This window comes from Rhododendron vialii, chromosome 2a, assembly GCF_030253575.1.
Source record: "Rhododendron vialii isolate Sample 1 chromosome 2a, ASM3025357v1".
In the NCBI taxonomy this organism is placed as follows: Eukaryota; Viridiplantae; Streptophyta; class Magnoliopsida; order Ericales; family Ericaceae; genus Rhododendron; species Rhododendron vialii.
The window spans coordinates 33,489,408-33,506,952 of record NC_080558.1 but is presented as its reverse complement, the minus strand read 5'-3'; the positions used below and the strand labels follow the sequence as shown (position 1 = coordinate 33,506,952).

The 17,545-nt window shown below is 39.2% G+C and overlaps 1 protein-coding gene across 1 annotated transcript; it reads right to left on the bottom strand.

Annotated features, from left to right (window-relative positions):
- Window positions 1–5,789: 5,789 nt before the first annotated feature.
- On the bottom strand, window positions 5,790–16,377 carry LOC131316965 (LRR receptor-like serine/threonine-protein kinase GHR1). The gene is made up of 3 exons (XM_058346547.1): window positions 14,522–16,377; window positions 12,106–13,647; window positions 5,790–6,632 (listed from the first exon to the last, which is right to left on the bottom strand). The coding sequence occupies exons 1-3, from the start codon at window positions 15,573–15,575 to the stop codon at window positions 6,046–6,048; spliced, it is 3,183 nt and encodes a 1,060-aa protein (XP_058202530.1). The 5' UTR covers window positions 15,576–16,377; the 3' UTR covers window positions 5,790–6,045.
- Window positions 16,378–17,545: the final 1,168 nt, after the last annotated feature.

Genomic DNA, 17,545 nt, shown 5'->3' with positions numbered 1-17,545 from the left:
AGTAAAATAATAGTACAAGCATAGTAAACTTTTAGTTCAAACACACTCTTGACATGGTTAAGATGTTTACATGCATTGGGTCTCAAAGAGCCCTTCTAGAGGGACCGTCGGGTTAGTGATCAATTGTGGGGCTCATTTTGGGCTCCCACACAGATGATCCGAACCGTTGAATATTTTGTTAAAATATTTTTTCGAGTGTCTTTGTAAAATTTCAAGCCAATTGGATAAATGTAGGCGCGTGGGATCCAGGGGCTCTACTGTCCCGACCAAGTGGGGCCCGCTCCGGTCTTACTCTACCGATCAGAAACGTTCACTTCATAGAGCTCGTTAGTATAACAACTCTGCAAAAAATCAACTTGATCAGATATCATTAAGTGCCTAATCGAGATATTTTTATCTTTAAAAAGAATGGATCCGAAACACTGAATCAAATTCATTGGAACCCATTATTGGCAAGTTATAAGTGTTCCAATCAGGTACTTAATGATATCCGATCGAGCTAATTTTTTGTAGAGTTGTTCCACTCGACGAACTCTATGAAGTGAACGTTTTCGATCATTACAGCGAGACCGAAGTGGGCCCCACTCGGCCGGGACAGCAGAGCCACTGAATCCAAGTGGGTTATCGATATGAAATAGTCAAGTCCTCTTTTTGCGGTCAATTCCTTAATGAAATGGTCAATTCCTTACTGTCAAAGGAATAACATTGTTTGTTGAGAATGATAGGTACAAAGAAAATAAGCAAAGAAAATAATTTTAAAATGTACATGAACAGCTCAAATGTACTGCACAGTGAATCTAAACCGTTCATATACATTTTAAGAAGTATTTTCTTTGTCGATTTTTTTTGTCTCTAGCACTCCTCTTGTTTGTTTGTTTGTTTGTTTTTGTTGGGAAGATAATAAGGACTTGGGAAGGGCCGAGGGGAGCTTTTGCTGTTAAGGCCGGTGAATACGCGTCAAGGCAACAGTGGTAATGGGTGTTTTGGGGTATGAACGTTCACGAGAATCATCAATCATCTCTTTGGACGAACACTGGGGAGTGCAAAGATGATTTTGTGTTTGTCTTTTTTAGTTTGTTGATTTCTCGTCAATTTTTTAGGTTTTTTTTTTCTCTCCTCCCTCTCAATATTTCATTGTTTATCAATGAAATATTACTACTTTCTTTCGCGATACAAAAAAATAAAATAATATATATATATATGCTTATCACCGCCCAATGGATACTGAAGGTATGTTTTGTTTGGAATTTTGAGGGAGATTTTTCGGTAATAAGTGGAGAAAGATATATTAAAAAATAATAATAATAATTGGAGAGAAAATTTATTAGAATTTGTGCACAGAGAAAAATGGTTGGGTCTAGAAACCCAAACCAAACACAGTCGGATTAGGTTTATGTGAAGACCTAAACCAAACACAATCGGATTAGATTTATGTGTTATGGATTCATGGTTTTTGGTCCAGACCAGCTTTCTCAATATAAGTTGATTAATTACTAATTAAAGACTTTGCTAATTAATGTACTCAATTCGATAAAAATGAGGCCCTCAAAACTTCTATGATCCATATATATATGGAAAAATTTCAAAATAGCCCCTAACCTTTATACCAAAATTCAATTAGACTTCCAACCTTTTAAAAACTTTAATTTTACTCCCAACATTATATTCCGTTAATCAAAACGCCCCCTTCCATCCGAACGACTAACAGATTCCGTTAAAGGCTCCGTTAAATATCGTTCCGATTGAATTTTGATGATCCGAGTCGCTCAATGTTTTCAAAACGTGATTTTAAAGGTATCTAATAAAAATCAGCAAAAAAAAATGACAACGAAGGACTTCATCTGAATAGTTTTTATTGAACAGTTTAATAAAAAACTGTTCAAATCAAGCATTTTCTGGGTTTTTTTTTGTTGATTTTTCTCAGGTACCCTTTAAATCAAGTTTTAGTCACATTGAGTAGCTCGGATTATCGAAATTAGATCGGAAAAGTGGAGGTGCAGACCGAAGCAAAATCCGGACGTCCGGACTTGAACAAAATCCAGATCGATCCACACCTCCCCTTTCCCAATCGAATTTCAATGATCAAAGCCGTTCAATATGATTAAAACGTGATTTTATGAGTACCCGCTAGAAATCAACAAAAAAAAAAGACCGAGAAGGGTTTGATCTGAACAGTTTTTTATTGAATAGTTCAATAAAAAGCTGTTCAGATCAAGCTTTTCCCAGTCTTTATTTTTGCTGATTTCTCACGGATAACTTTAAAATCACGTTTTGAACACATTGAGCGGCTCGGATCAACGAAATTCGATCGGGACGCTATTTAACGGAGCTTTTAACGGAATCCGTTAGTTATTCGGACGGAAGGGGGCGTTTTGATTAACGGAATATAACATTGGGAGTAAAATTGAAATTTTTAAAAGGTTGGGAGTCTAATTGAATTTTGGTGTAAAGGCTGGGGGCTATTTTGAAATTTTCCCTATTTATATAGCCTAAATAAATTTAGAGAAAATTTCTGTTATATCCCTCCGGCTTTAAGAAAAAATTCACTTTGGTCCTTCACATTTCAATTTGGACAAATGTATACTTGCATTTTGGAATTGGTTTCAATGTCATCCATGTTTTGGATGCCGTTTGTTTTTTGGACGGCAAATGGTAATGCGCCGAGCACATAACTGTTTTTTAGGGGTAGATTTGTCATTTCACTCCTCCCTCAAGAGTCAAAACTCATTCTCTCTCTCCTCCCCACACCAAAACCACGGTCCCTCACCAAGCAACTCCAGCGTCGCTGCAGTCGGCGGCGGAAGCTAAATCTTGATGTGGGTTGAAAAATCCGGCCGCCACCAAGTCCTCCAGGTCTTCCACCACCGACCCTACTGCCACCATAACAGCCACCGCCCTCGCGTCCACCCCACCCGCCACCGCAACCTCTTCTACCGAACCGGCCACAATCCGTCACCATAGCCAAGACCCAAGAGAGAGGGCACTCAATTGCAGAACAATGCTCAAGAAGAGAAGAGAAACACAAACCCATTCTTGAGAAACACTACCCATTGATAGATAATGCTTCTCTCATAGTACGTACTACTTCAGTACTTGTCTTGTTGTCTTTTGGAATGAAAAGAAAACTCCTTCTCTTGATATAGGCCATGGGCCACCTGCTATGCTCTGAACTAGTCCACTGGGGACTCATTAATGGGGGAAACATTGAATGAGTTTAATTTTGAGAGGCAAAGAGTCAACATTTGAGTTCAAAATAATCCATTGAGTTTAGTATGTGATGAAAATTGGAGGGAAAACCAGTTGGGGTTTTGCATTGGCTGGGTTGCTTCGTGGAAGGGGTGGAGATTGATGAGAGAGAGAGAGAGAGAGAGAGAGAGAGAGAGAGGAATGAACAAATCTGGGGAAAAACCAGTGCGGTTTTGCGGTGCTTGGTGAGTGACCCTGCTTTTGGGTCTGGACGTGGACCCTGGTTTTGGTGTGGGGAGGAGAGAGAGAATGGAGTTTTGAGGGAGTGAAATGGCAAATCTACCTCCATTTGCCGTTCAAAAAACAAATGGCATCCAATACATGGATGACATTGAAACCAATTTCAAAATGCAAGTATATATTTGTCCAAATTGAAATGTGACGGATCAAAGTGAATTTTTGCTTAAAGTCGAAGGGATATAACAGAAATTTTCCCATAAATTTAGGGAGCGACTATTCGCAGGGCTGAATTTTCTCCCATAGCCCGTTAAAAATTTTCAGTTATACTTGACAGTTAGTTACCGAAATTGAGATACATTTTCAGCATACAATTACCGAAATATAATATTTTTTTTAATAGCTATTTATCAAAAATGTATGTTCGACAGTTGTTGACCGAAGGTTGAACATATTTTCGACATGTAATTACCGAAATATAATCTTGTTTTCAACAGCTATTTACCGAAATGTTATGTATAATTTTCAACAACTATTTACTGAAATGTAATAGGCTAAGGGAGAAAATACGGGGCTGCGAATAGTCGCCTCCTAAATTTAACTAAGCCTCCTTTTTAAAAAATAGGCACAATTGAAATTTAGGGACCACAAAATAAGCTCAATTAGATAAAAACGGTGGAATTAGAATTACATTCCATTATAGCATTCTGTTCAAGGTTGAAAACAGACGACTCGAGAAAAGAAACTTTTCAAAGTTAAAATTTATCAAAAATTTTCTTTGGTCAAATATGTCTCAAGAAAGATTATATAGATTGGCTATATTGTCCATTGAAAAGGAGTTGGAGAAGAAGCTTGACTATGGAGACTTAATTAGTACATTTGCAACAAAAAGTGCAAAAAGACTAATATTCAAATTATTAATTTAAGTTATCTACGGCTCCGCTCAATCTCAGCCGTCCAAAAGTGTTTTGGATAATCCGGATTAAAAAAATCTATCAAATTTTAAAAAAGTTCAATTTTTAAAACTTTTTCTTGGATATTTCCCAAAAAACTTGCGTAAAAGTCATAATTTTTTCTTTTCCGATTCTTCTTATCAAGACGAACCTATATCACATAAAAGTTTAGCGTAAAATTAACAAACGCGAAAAAAAATTGAATAAAGACAAAACCCAAAAGTTGTAGTGCATAAGTTAATCACTAGCGTAAACGGAAAAATATGGTCACATGGCGCTGCAACCCAATTAACCACCACACACTTGTGATGGTTGTTTTTCAACTTACGGAAACCGTAAAGCCAAGTCGATCCCTTACAGTTCTCTATTTTGTAAACCAAGATCACACCAGTAAAACCAGACTTCATCATCCAGATCAGTCCAACAATTTTTGTGTACAACCCTAATGCTGGCCTGACATGAATAGTAGTAGTAATACTTTTCACTTCATGGCTTCTTTGTATACATGCAGCCGACGCCGATGAACTGATCATATCTCTTCCATCAAACTTGCAACTTTTTTTTTTTTTTTTGTGAGAAACAAACTTGCAACTTTTGTGTACTTGTGTTGTGTTCCATCTTTGACGCAAATTCCATGGTTGATACTTGCCGGATACCAGTGTCCAAAATTTGGGTCCTACTAAATGCAAAACCTGTCTCTGTTTGACGTACTTGGCTGAAAATTGGCAACAAAAGAAGAAAAGAAAAAACCATTACAAGTTTAGGTGTACTTAGACCAAGGATTGGCATACGGGCCTGGAACTCGAGGCAGGTTTTCCACATCGGGAAGTTTGGGTGTGTTGTGTGTGCCATAGGGGCTAAAAGGGAGCATTTTCCAGTAAATAATTGCCTGAACAGGCGGTTTTGTGGATCCCTCCGTATGTCATGTCCCAGTTCAAAGAACAAGGGCAAAGATTTAGCCTTGTTTACAAAGTTTAGACTGTACCAACCGATCGTGCGCCAACTTCTATGGCATCAAGTCCCCTTACTACTGTAAAAAAAATAAAAAAAAGTCCCCTTGCTACTGGCTTGCCATACTAACATATCAGTACCAATATTTTTCATGCACACTGGCAAAAAGAAGTTTAAACTATTTCAAGTGAATGTGAAATTTCACCACTACATGAAGAAAACCCCGACTGGATCACCATCATCTTACAAGGGGTGGGTTACACATTTTTGGGATTCTAATGCGTGAAGCCACCCATCGTGAGTGGTGATCCAGTCGATGATGCACGTTCTCGGTGCATCTAGCGAAACCGAGAAAATTAAATAAGACTAGAAGCCAATAGGGCAAAGGAAGCTCGCTGATGGCTTTTCAATGTCTGAGCCAAAGAAGCTTGATCTCCGATAGATATCTCATTGATGCCCACATTTTTCCAAAACCATATCATTTCACTTGGGCATAACCCAATCAAACTTCAGTCAAAAGCCAATGCAAATTAGTGATCATAGCTCATCCTTGCAAATTTTGTGCCCCCAACTTTACAACAAGGGTCAGTAAATTAGCACATCACACTAAGGTCCAACTAGAAATAATTCCAAAACGGGAAACCAATGAGCTATTTGATTCCCACCTAAGATCTAACTAAAAGAGTAGAAACCAAAAACCAAACCACAGAAAATCATCTCATATAGATGAAAGATCCTCATATATAGTCTTGATACCTGGCCTCTCGGAAACCGATCGGATGCATCGCAAAGCTATTCCAAGAACCTCCTTCATCCCCTTCTCTGCTGCCGGAACGTTCCCCCTCTCTGGCATCAACGCAACATCAAAACACTCAGGCCCACGACCTTCGGTCACCCTCAGCCGCACCCAATCCGTCAGATCAACTCCTCCGTCTTCGCCAGAGACCACGTCGCCAGCACATTTTCCAGTCAAAATTTCCAACAGAATCACTCCAAAGGCGTAAACGTCCGATTTGAAAGAGGGTAGCGGTTTCTTGGAAGTTGTCAGTTCTGGTGCACGGTAACCCAATACCCCTGCATCTAGGATCTGTTCGGTGGTCCCCGCTTGGGTCATGAGGCGGTGGAGGCAGTAGTCAGCTACTCGAGCATTGAGGTCGGGCCCGTCTAAAAGGACGTTGGTTGATTTGAGGTTGCCATGTGGAACAGCACGGTCAAAATGCAGGTAGTTGAGGCCACGGGCAATGTCGACGGCTATCTTCAGCCGTTGCGCCCAGGATAGTGGTGGGCCCTTTCTTCCAGGTCGATCTGCGAATTAAGGTTCATCAGAAATGCAAACGAAGTTGACCCAAATCTAATAAAAGTTGCCTATTTCAGGAATACAAAGTAACCTATTGGGATGATACACGGGCATGATAAGATTCTGCTCTCTGCCATGCCTTCTGTTATCCAACATTTCTAGAGAAAACACACAAACACACACACACATACACAAAGAGGAAGTTCTTCAGAATAAAATGAAACGGTTGGAGAAATTTTGAAAGTCATATTCCCATGCAACTTTAACCAAACAATCGTATGTACTAGAAACTACAGGGGCATTGATAGTTTTATTGGTTTACTTTTACAGTTGCAAAGCCATGGCACATTTTCAGTCACGTTGTTTGAGCAGACTAACGTTGAATTCAATATTTGTTTTTTGTAAGTAAGAATAAGATTGAATACACAATGTTTACTCAAATGTTCAAGAATCATATGAAAGGCATTAAGGCTATGTTACTTGTTGCATGAACTTAGTATGTTGTCTTTTGTGGGCTATGTTTTACGTGAATGCAGTCGGCTCTGGGTATGCATCGACGTGCCAGATTTTATGGAGTTCTCGTATCAAGGGCACTGAGACGGCAAAAAAATCACATTACTTTTCATGGAAATAATGTTCCTTAAGAAGCGAATCAATCTGAAGAATCATGGGGTCAAAGTGAAGTGGTCTGATGTTTGCACCCCTAACAAGGTGGGCTGAGGTTTAAGGTGCTAAAAGAATGGAATATAGCCTCAATGCAGATATACTTGCGGGCTCTAAGCGAAAAGGCACACACCTTATGGGTCAAATGGATCGATACCTACATTATAAAGGACCATAGCCTTTCGTATATGCCTCTTCCTCATGATCCCTCATGGACCTTGAGGAAAATTTTAAAGCTGTGGAATGTATGCCAGGGTTTTATCAAATATGAGATTGGTAATGGTGTTTCCACATTCCTATGGGTAGACAATTGCCATCCATTGGGGTCATTGTATAAGTTATGGAGATAGAGTTATTTATAACTAGGTTAGGTCTGTGAAAACAAGGGTTAAATCATTGATCAGCATGGTAGTTACGATGGCCTAAAAGGGGGAACAATTGTCCTACTGATATTGAGGGTTGAGGCCCATGCCCCTGCTAGTTTGGTCCAAATTTGTCCATTGAGGTTATTTTGTTGTGTACGATGCAAGTCAATTAGATTAAAGCTGCAAGTTTCCTATGCTGAAGGACTAGTCAACTACATATTTAGCATTGAATTACAAAATCAATTCAGAATTGAGAGAACCCCCTTACTTAGACCGAGTGATCCCTCTATTCAGCTTCATTGCTAGTCAATTACTTATTTAGAGTAAAATTACATAACAACTTCGAAGTTAAGACCTTGTTCGGTTGTGGGTTTTGGGATTTGGATTTTGGATTCTCTCTCCTCTTTTTACACCTATCTTCAATCATTACTCTTATTTTTCTTTCCATCTCTCTCCAATCATTATCCATATTTTCAATCATTACTCTTTTTCTCCCTACACTCATTACCTACAAATCCAAATTCCCAAAAAGAACAGGCCCACCTCCCCTTATTTAGGACTAAGATTTCCGTTAGTTAGAACTAAGTTCCCACCTTTTGCACTGGGTGATTCCCTAATTGCTATTTAAATAATGGACTCCGAAAAGAAAATACTTTGGCTAGAGGAAATAATAAGCCAAAATATAAAATGAACTTCTGTCGTTTTCTTTGATTGGCTTTTTAAAGGGATCATCTTTTTATCTAGTTTTTCAATCCAAGAAAAAACGAATATGTTAAAAATCATTAGACCAGAAGACATAAAAAAAACTAGGTACAAAATAGGCAAAATGAAAATAAGACACCCCAAGCATGGCGTTGAATAGTTGCCTATGAAAACTACGACATGAGACGACTTTAAACCAGAAACAACAAGATACTGTCTACCTTAATTTCCACTCCCTCCGATGCAAAATTGTAGTCCAAGAAGAAAAGTCGTGCAATTTTCGGATCAAAAGATAAAATTCTTGTATGCATAATTTCTCAATTTTTTGCACCAACAAAACAAATTTATTGAGATCTTTGATTTGGTGCAAAGAGATTCAAAATATTGTGGGCAAATTCAGAAGTACTTTCACTTTTTTATCTCAATATTCCACAATGTTTTCTAGTGGACAAAACATTTGGGACGGACGAAGTATTAACTGTATCATACAACAAGACTTATGATTATGTTTGTGGTTTTTGGATTGTAAGAGCTGTTATTTTAAACAGCAAAAGGAAAAGGAAAAAGTACACCATGATTGATTGCCTGGCAAAGTACAAGATTTGATTGAAAACAATAGCAAAGGGGTAGGATAGTCCAACAACATTAAGAGTTACATGCCAATGATATTATTATTATTCTTCCCATGAATTTGCAGTTTGAATGCTTGACTTCATTACAGTGAAATTACTAATTCTAAGTACCAATGAATGAAATGCTCTTTGTAGCCGATTAATCGACTAGGCAATAACCGGTGTGGTATATTTTATATTTTGTACAAGTATATTTTGTTAAATGTGTAATACTAAAAAGTACAAGATGTTAAGTGTTATTATTTAATAAAATATATGATATACAATTGACATATCAAACCCTAAATCAGCCAACGAAATATATGCACAATACATTGCAAAACACACCAAAACTTTGGGAGACGTGGCAAAATATTTTTTCAGGAAATGAAAAAACTGATCAATCTCCGGCGCCTGTCTTTTGCCCAACTAGAGCCTAGTGATTTTTAGAAAATTGACAAAAAATTACACACCAAAAACATAATCATAAAGCAGTTTAAGAATAAAACCAGATTGAACACGCTCTTACACTTCCAATGCTGTACAGGATGTTTTACAAATTAAGTCCTGCGAAGTAACAAACGAATCTAGAAAAGTGCAAGTAGCTATACAAAACCGGAATGATTGGAGAAATTCGTTCATTTTGCAGGTCCTAATGCAGTTCTACAAACAATTAGAAGGGTATATGCCAATGAACACCTCATACATTTGTCATCTTGCCATAATCCACATGGAACATTTGAAGCTCTAATATGGGAAAAACATTTGTTCAATCAGGTCAGATAACTAGGGTAAGAATACATATAACAACCATCACTATACCATCTGGTGTAGATGTCTCGTTGTAATAGTTGTTCAATACATTACAGGATGGCATGTAGATAATCCTCATGATCACCCTGTTTCTAGTTGTTCAATACATCTCTTGCAGACTTGCACAGATTTTGAATAGATGATACAAGTTTTTTATTACTGCGTGCAATGTTCTAAAAGTCGCTTGGCGTTCGTCGCTCGGTCGACCACCTTCGAGCTTCAAGACCTATTAATCGCCGATTAATCGGCTTGTAGCAATTATTCGGGTTTTTATTTATTTATATATTATATATAAATACTCCCCAGTGACAACTCTCATAAAATATTGAACATTCATCTATCAATCCAACAACATCAATTGTTTTTCAAATATGACATAGAAATCTCTCCTTTACAGAAAACTGTTAACATGATTATAACACCAGCTGGTACTGGGTATGGGCCGTTCATTTATTAGTCACTTACCAATTATAATAACTTTATTTATATACACCAAACAATACTACACTTCGTGTTAAGATTTAATAAAAAATATTACTACACTTTGTTACCAAAATCATTAACGTGTCAATATGGGTATGGGCTTTAAAAAAAAAAAAACACTAATGTTCGAGGTTGGTGGAGACGTGGAGTGAGAGGAGATCTCGAATTTGAGAGAGAGAGAGGCGATGGGCGGCTCGGAGATCTCGTGTTTTACACAGAGATATGATAGGTGACTCCGAGATCGATCAATCGATGACTGGGTGTTGAACAAGCCCTAAAAACTGTGATTCAAAGCCCTTAAACTGGTATGAGTATATAACAGTTACACCCCTTGATTTTCCAAAATTATAGATTTTACCTCTATTAATCGCCGATAGCCAATGTTCTAAAAAGCGCTCGGCGCTAGGCGGGCGGCCGACCACCTTCAAGCTTCGAGACCTATTAATCGGCCATTAATCGCCTTTTAGCAATTAGTCGGTTTTTTTTTAAAAAAAATATTCTACAACCTCCCTACCATCAATAATCACAGTTTTTCTAGTTGATGTGATATATCTTCTCTACCATCAATACTTACTAGTTACTACACGTCTACCGGTCTACACCAAACGGTCCAAACCATAAATTTACAATACTACACTACTCTGCTACTCAGACTCAAGTGTTAAATTTTGTAAAAAAAAATACTACTCACTACAGAGAGGGGGGGATCAAGAAATTACAGAGAGAGAGAGAGAGAGAGATTACAAAGAGAGGGGGATCAAGAGAGAGGGATTGAGAGTTACAGCAGTCAACAATGAGGCGCAGTGGCGGTGAATGGTGATGAAAGGCGTTGGCGATGACTAGCGTCGGCGATGAGAGGCGATCGTCGATGTACTGGCGTCGGCAGTAGGCGATGACTGGGTTTCTTCCCAAACCCAGATCGATGAGAGGCTGATCGAATGAGAGCCCTAACACAGTAATTCGAAGCCCTAAATAACCTGGTATGAGTATAACAGTTACCCCCTTCGTTTTCTAAAAATTCAGATTTACCTTGCCTAATCGCCCATTAGCCGATTAATCGCCCATGAATCGATTAATCGCCTATCGCCGCCTACACGCCGACCAATTAAGCGCGATTAATCGCCGCCAAAGTCCGATTAATCTTCTAGCTGCCTAATTCAACCTTTTAGCCATTAATCTCATCGGTCAGCCCAAATTTCCAATTAATCGCCCATTAATCGGCAATTAATCCCGCCTTTTAGAACACTGCCGATAGCTGACTAATCGCCCATTAACTGATTAATCGACTTATCGCCGCTAGACGCCGACTGACTAATCGCCGGTTAATCGCCGACTAACTCCGATTAACCTCCTGACCTACTAATTCAACCTTCTAGGCATTAATCTAATCGGTTAGGCCAAATTTCCAATTAATCGGCGATTAATCGGCGATTAAATCCTTCTTTTAGAACACTGACTGCGTGGTCATCAGGTCATCCAGTTCTATTTAGTTTCACCCGCACATGGAGGTTGGAGCCAAAGCTGAAGGTATTTAGAGTCTTAGACATTATTTTTATCCTGATAGATAAGTTATTATGTGTAAATAACAATATAAATCAGCCCTAACACTAGCTTAGCAGGCCCGCTCTTCTATGGTCGCATACATAGTTTAAGAGACGCATAACAAGCAACTGGTGGAAGGAGAAAAAAACAGCGCGAAAATGGAACACACTTTCAGTCACAAAACAACTACCGCAGTGTTGAAGGCAATCATAAAAAAAGATGCAAATTCCAATTGGTTCACCTCCTTAGAATTAGTCAGAAAAGAAATTAGTGTATCGGAACAAGGATAGGAAAGAAAATACCATAGAGAAAACTGGCCAGACTTCCAGGAGAGATATAGTCCGACAAAATGAGCTTCTCATGCTGCGTGGGCCCCCAGTAGTACCCTCTCAAGCCCACCACATTCGGATGTCTGATATTCGCAAACTTTTTAGCTTCCTTCGCAAAATCCTTCCTCTGTTTCGCAACACCTTCTCTTAACCACTTTACGGTCAAGAACATCCCATTATCAAGTGTTGCCCTGTAAGAAGTCCCATGGCTACTCCTCCCCAGTACCTCAGCAGGGGCCCTCGATAATTCTTCTGGAGTCAAAGACAGTGCATCATCAAGAAAATGCAGCTCCCCGGCTAGTCTATCAGGAGACCTAACATCCAATCTTGCAAGGTTCTCCACAGCATATGAATCCCCAGACTCGGGTGACCAAGAGAAATGGCTGGTTTTCGAAGGGGAAAGTCCAGTTACTGCAGCCATTTTCTCATCCGGACTGATAATAATCTCAGATGAGGATCCTTTTCGTGGTGCCAGATCAGTAGCTGAAACAACTAATGGGCCGGCACTGTCTCTTCCGCTATTTCTGGAAGGATTTGACGGGGTCCGTCTGTGGATGTCTTTGTTTGACACGTGTTGCGGAAGAGGCCTCTTTGATATCCGGATGTAGTGGATGAAGATAGCAAGAAGGATCAGAATAAACACAGCTACCACACACACAACTATCACCACCACCTTGATTATGTTTTTGATAGATTTCCTCTTGGGATTTCCAGTAGGGGAATTGCCCGATCCAGGGGGTCCATTTGGTATTTCTAATCTGGAATTTCCAGGGTAGAAAGAAGACAAAGGAAACTTCCTTAGATTTTCAGGGACAACACCAGAAAGATCATTGTATGATGCATTGAAGCTTTCAAGACTGTTTGAGAAGTTATTTGGCAATGGACCAGTGAAATGATTTTGTGATATATCTAATGAGCTTAGGGAACTCATGTTGGAAGTAGGGAGAGAACCAGACAAATTATTCATTGCAAGATTGAGAACTTTAAGTCCAGTTAAAGACCCAAATCCATCAGGGAAATACCCATTAAGCTGGTTATGAGAAAGATCAAGAACTTGAAGGTTGGTCTCAAAGGTGGAAGAAGAAGAGAACTCAATGCTTCCAGAAAACAAGTTGTTTTCTAAATGAAGTTCTTGCACAGTGGAAGATGTTAGCAAGGCAGTAAGAAGAGGTCCATCTAACTGGTTGAAACTGAGATCAAGGACCTTAAGTTTTGGGAACTGAGTAATGACTTTTGGGAGCGAACTGTTGAGAAAGTTACGGGAGAGATTGAGGTAATTCAAACGCAGGAATTGAGATGTTACCTCAGGGATGGACCCTGACAAACGGTTTTGACTGAGATCGAGGATTTCGATGTTTGCCCATTTTGCCAACCTGGTTAAGTTTCCTCCGAATTCGTTACGCGATAGATCAAGTACTGCACAGCTTCCCGTAAGCAATGGAAGTTCACCAGAAAGTGCATTTGAAGAGAGATTTAGAATGCTCAAAGTTGTTGATGTAATCAAGCTAATCGGCCCTGAAATGGGAACATAATATAGGAATAATTAAGGGGCAACTTAAACCAACCCATCAAGGAGCAATTAGTACTTGCGGTGTAAGAGGGCTGCTCCTGGATATAAATCAGTAAAGAGACAGAGCAAAAGCTATTCACAACTAACTGCCCAAACGGAGGTCATTAGTCTCGGTATATGTTTCTAAAATGAGTGTTCAGGCGGACTCAAAACATGGTAAACCACATGCCATAGATTGTGCTACAACAAGATTAGGCATCTGCATGTAGAACATACTTATTCCAAGTAACATACATCCAATGGCAGAGTATATTTTCTCGTATATCCATGTAAAAGAAAAGAGATTTTTGAGAGCATTACTACTATTTCTTTTTACATTTACAGATTTCCTGTTGCCAAGGATCCTCTCTTTAGATTTTCGTTTAGTCCGCGTGAGTTTTTCCCTTGCAGAAAATGTTAAGACAACAAATGAGAAATACGTTGGAGAATGCCATGTACAAAGTTTTAGAATGAAGACGTGCGTGTTTCAAAACATAGATTGCGAGGCTATTAGGATTTTATGGTAACAAATGCCGAAGTGCCTAAAAATATGCGAGAGTGAGTAGAAATAGGCAAAATTGTGTGGGAATATGGAAATGTGCCCTGGAATTTCAACTATGTTGGCATTGTTCCTACGTTAACAGTAGCCCACGAGGCTGTGTCATTAGCATGCCCAGGGAAAAAAGAACTTCATCTATTTATGGTTATTACACAATTATATTCCCATTGATATACGACTGAGTAAATAGATTCTTGAATAATAAATAAATGAAAGATTTATTATTGAATACGTAATAAAATTGAAATTTCTGCATACCAAAGTTGCCAGTACCAAAGTACCTGAGAGGTTGTTGCCACTCAGATCCAATTCAGTTAGAACCAAAGAATCTCCCTTCAGAAGGCCATTTGGAACAAAGCCAGAAAACCCATTGTGGCTAAGCTTGAGAACTTGAAGATCATAAACAAAATTAAAACTGGGCAATTCCCCAAACAGCTTATTGTAGCTCAAATCCAACACCTTCAAACTCCCAAATATCTGTGCATCACCCCCACTCACTAAAGACCCTCTGAGTGAATTATTGCTAAGATTCAAAAACCTAATAGTCTCTGATATACCCGGGAGAAACTTCTGCTCCAACGTTATGAGCCGATTCCCACTAAAATCAACATGAGTTGCAGTAGTAAGAAGTAAGAACTCTTTATCTAGTTCCCCCTCCAGCATATTTCCATGCAAATCAAGAACTTCAAGATGGGTCATTAGCTCAAAGCCTTTTGGGATACTCTGTGAAAATCCATTAAGAGATAAATTAAGAGATACCAGAGTTGACAATTTTCTCAGTGAAGATGGTAGTGGCCCGGAAAAGGAGTTTCGACTCAAGTCCAAAGACTGTATTGAAGAAAGCCCTGAAATCGAATCGGGAAGAGAGCCGGAGATGTTATTCCCCGATAACGAGAGGTTCGTTAGACTACTCAACTTACCAATCTCCAATGGCAAAACTGAGAAAAACAGATTGTTCGATAAATCCAGATACTCAAGGGTTTTGAAATCACCAATATTGGAAGGAATTTTTCCGCTTATCGAGTTGTTAGCCATAGAAAGCTTCACAAGCATGGTGAGGTTAGAAAACACACTCAGATCTGCATCAGCAGATAAACCCAAATTATCAAGTACAACTCCTGCGACGTTACCACCATTACACATTATCCCATTCCAAGACGAAGGGCACCCATTGAAGTCAATAGACTCATCATTCCACGAATCAAGCACATAACCAGTTGGGTCACGCTTGATTCCTTTCTTGAATTCAAGCAATGTCAAAATGTCCTGTGAGGGAAGCTGCCCCATAGCATTGACAAAAACTAGGGTTACCAGAAAAAGCCTAAATAGCTTCATTTCTATCCCAAGTTTTATCTTTCACCTTCAAATCCACTATGACGAACCAAAACGATTTCTAAGGCCTGGAATCCCCAGTTCAAAAGAAACCCAGACGGTATAGAGGTGATTTAACAACCTAAAGCAAAACCCACCAACATTTTCCTCAGTAGGCAACAAATTCAGAAGGAGAAACAAGAATCAAGCATCAACACTCAAACAGAGAAATCACAGTGTTCATCTACGAGTCTTGAAAAATAAAGGAGGGAAAACCTACAAGCAGTCACAATATGATGGAGACAAGTAACACAAACTGAGCCCAAGCAATGAATGACTGCAATAACACTATACAAACTGAGTCACTATCAAAGATTCAGACCTTGAACAGTTGAGCATTCTCTTACCATTCCCCTTCCATATGAGCAATGTGCCTCATTTAACAGGGTTCTCTCCAGATACTCAGTGTTTACAGCAAAAGAGAGCTCACTCGTGCTCAGATTGAAGCTTGGGAAAAGTGAAGCTTACGAGATTTGGGTATAGCTGAAACTTCACTTTTGCAGTACACTCTGAAGCTGAGCTCAGACCATTCTGGTACCACAAACCCACTAAAATGAAGCAAATGGGTCTTCAAATCTCAGCATCATTGCATTAAATACAATGGACCCAGAGAAGTTTTGGCCTTCGTTTTACCTTCCAACAACGCATCTAAGCTTTCAGAAACCAAAAGCCAAAAAACCCTCCTATAACAACCCTAATCTTTCTTTAATCGGAAAATACTTAAAACCATAAAGTAGAGGGGCCCAAAGTAAATGCCCCTGTCTTTCTCTCGTCCACTTTCTCTCCTTTTCTTTTAATTTTTAAATATTAGGGTATTAGAGTTCATCTGAACTCTCCCAACTAATCTTGGTTAACGACTCGACAAATTTTCAATAATTTGAAGGTTTTAAACTTCGGTTTTCATGAAATTTGATATTGCAACCATACTAAGAAAACTCCTTAATTTATTTCTCTCTCTGAAGAGGACACGTGGGAGCCCAATAGTCTGAAACCCTAATTTGTTTAAACGTGTTTGTTTTTGCATAAAAATACAAATAAACACCACCATTGTTCTTCTTTTTCTTTTTTTTGAGCAGAACCACCATTGTTCATTAAAACTCCATTTTGAGGGTCTTGTTTTTTAATAAATTCTTGTCTGCAAATACTCCACAGGGATCAGAAGCGGGAAAAAAGAGAGCAGTGCTACAGTCCCCGACCGGGAGATCCCGACCGAATTCCTAATGCCTCGTTGGGCCCACTTCGACCAGTATACAAAAAAATGAAGTGTTTGGATTGACTACCTACACATATTGGATGCCGTCGATTCCCGCGGAGACCCACTCAGTTTTTTTTTTTAGAATTTTTGATCGGCTCCGATCATCCGTCTGGTGACCGGCGTGGACCCGACGAGGCGTCGGGAATTCGGTCAGATCCCCCGATCTGGACCCTTAGACTTTCTGAAAAAAGAGTGTAGTTTAGTACTGGTAGTATTTGGCAGTAATCAGAGCTTCACCCGCCAAAAAGTAGAGAATCTCATGGTGGACGTCAAGGATTTTATTAAATCTAGTTGAGGTTGTAGGGGTCCTTTAGTGGGAAGTGACGCTGTGAAAAGGCATGGGGAAGAGTGGTCACTACTAGGACTGGAGCCCACACCTGCCCTTTGACTAGGGCTGTGCCTGTGCCTGCCTGTGTTTATTCATGATTTCCAAAGTTGTGTTTAAGTAGGTGAGGGCATAATGGTAAGGATTGCGTATGGGAAGCCAAGCGATATCTTTTCTTTTCTACAATTTCACGTGGGGTAGAATTTACTTTTTAAGATCTATATAATCATTACAGACAAATGGATATGGACAAGCCCAACCGGAAATCAAAATTGGACCAAATCGGTGATTTGGTTTGATTTTTCACTGTTTATTACTATCCCAAAAACCTCTCAAAACTTTTACCATACAACC

Coding starts and splice junctions, on each gene's coding strand:
- LOC131316965 (XM_058346547.1), bottom strand. CDS start 15,575: ATGAAGCTATTTAGGCTTTTTCTGGTAACCCTAGTTTTTGTCAATGCT. Junction 13,648..14,521: donor GAGTGGCAACAACCTCTCAG/GTACTTTGGTAC, acceptor TTCCCATTTCAG/GGCCGATTAGCTTGATTACA. Junction 6,633..12,105: donor TCTGGCCAGTTTTCTCTATG/GTATTTTCTTTC, acceptor CTTAATTCGCAG/ATCGACCTGGAAGAAAGGGC.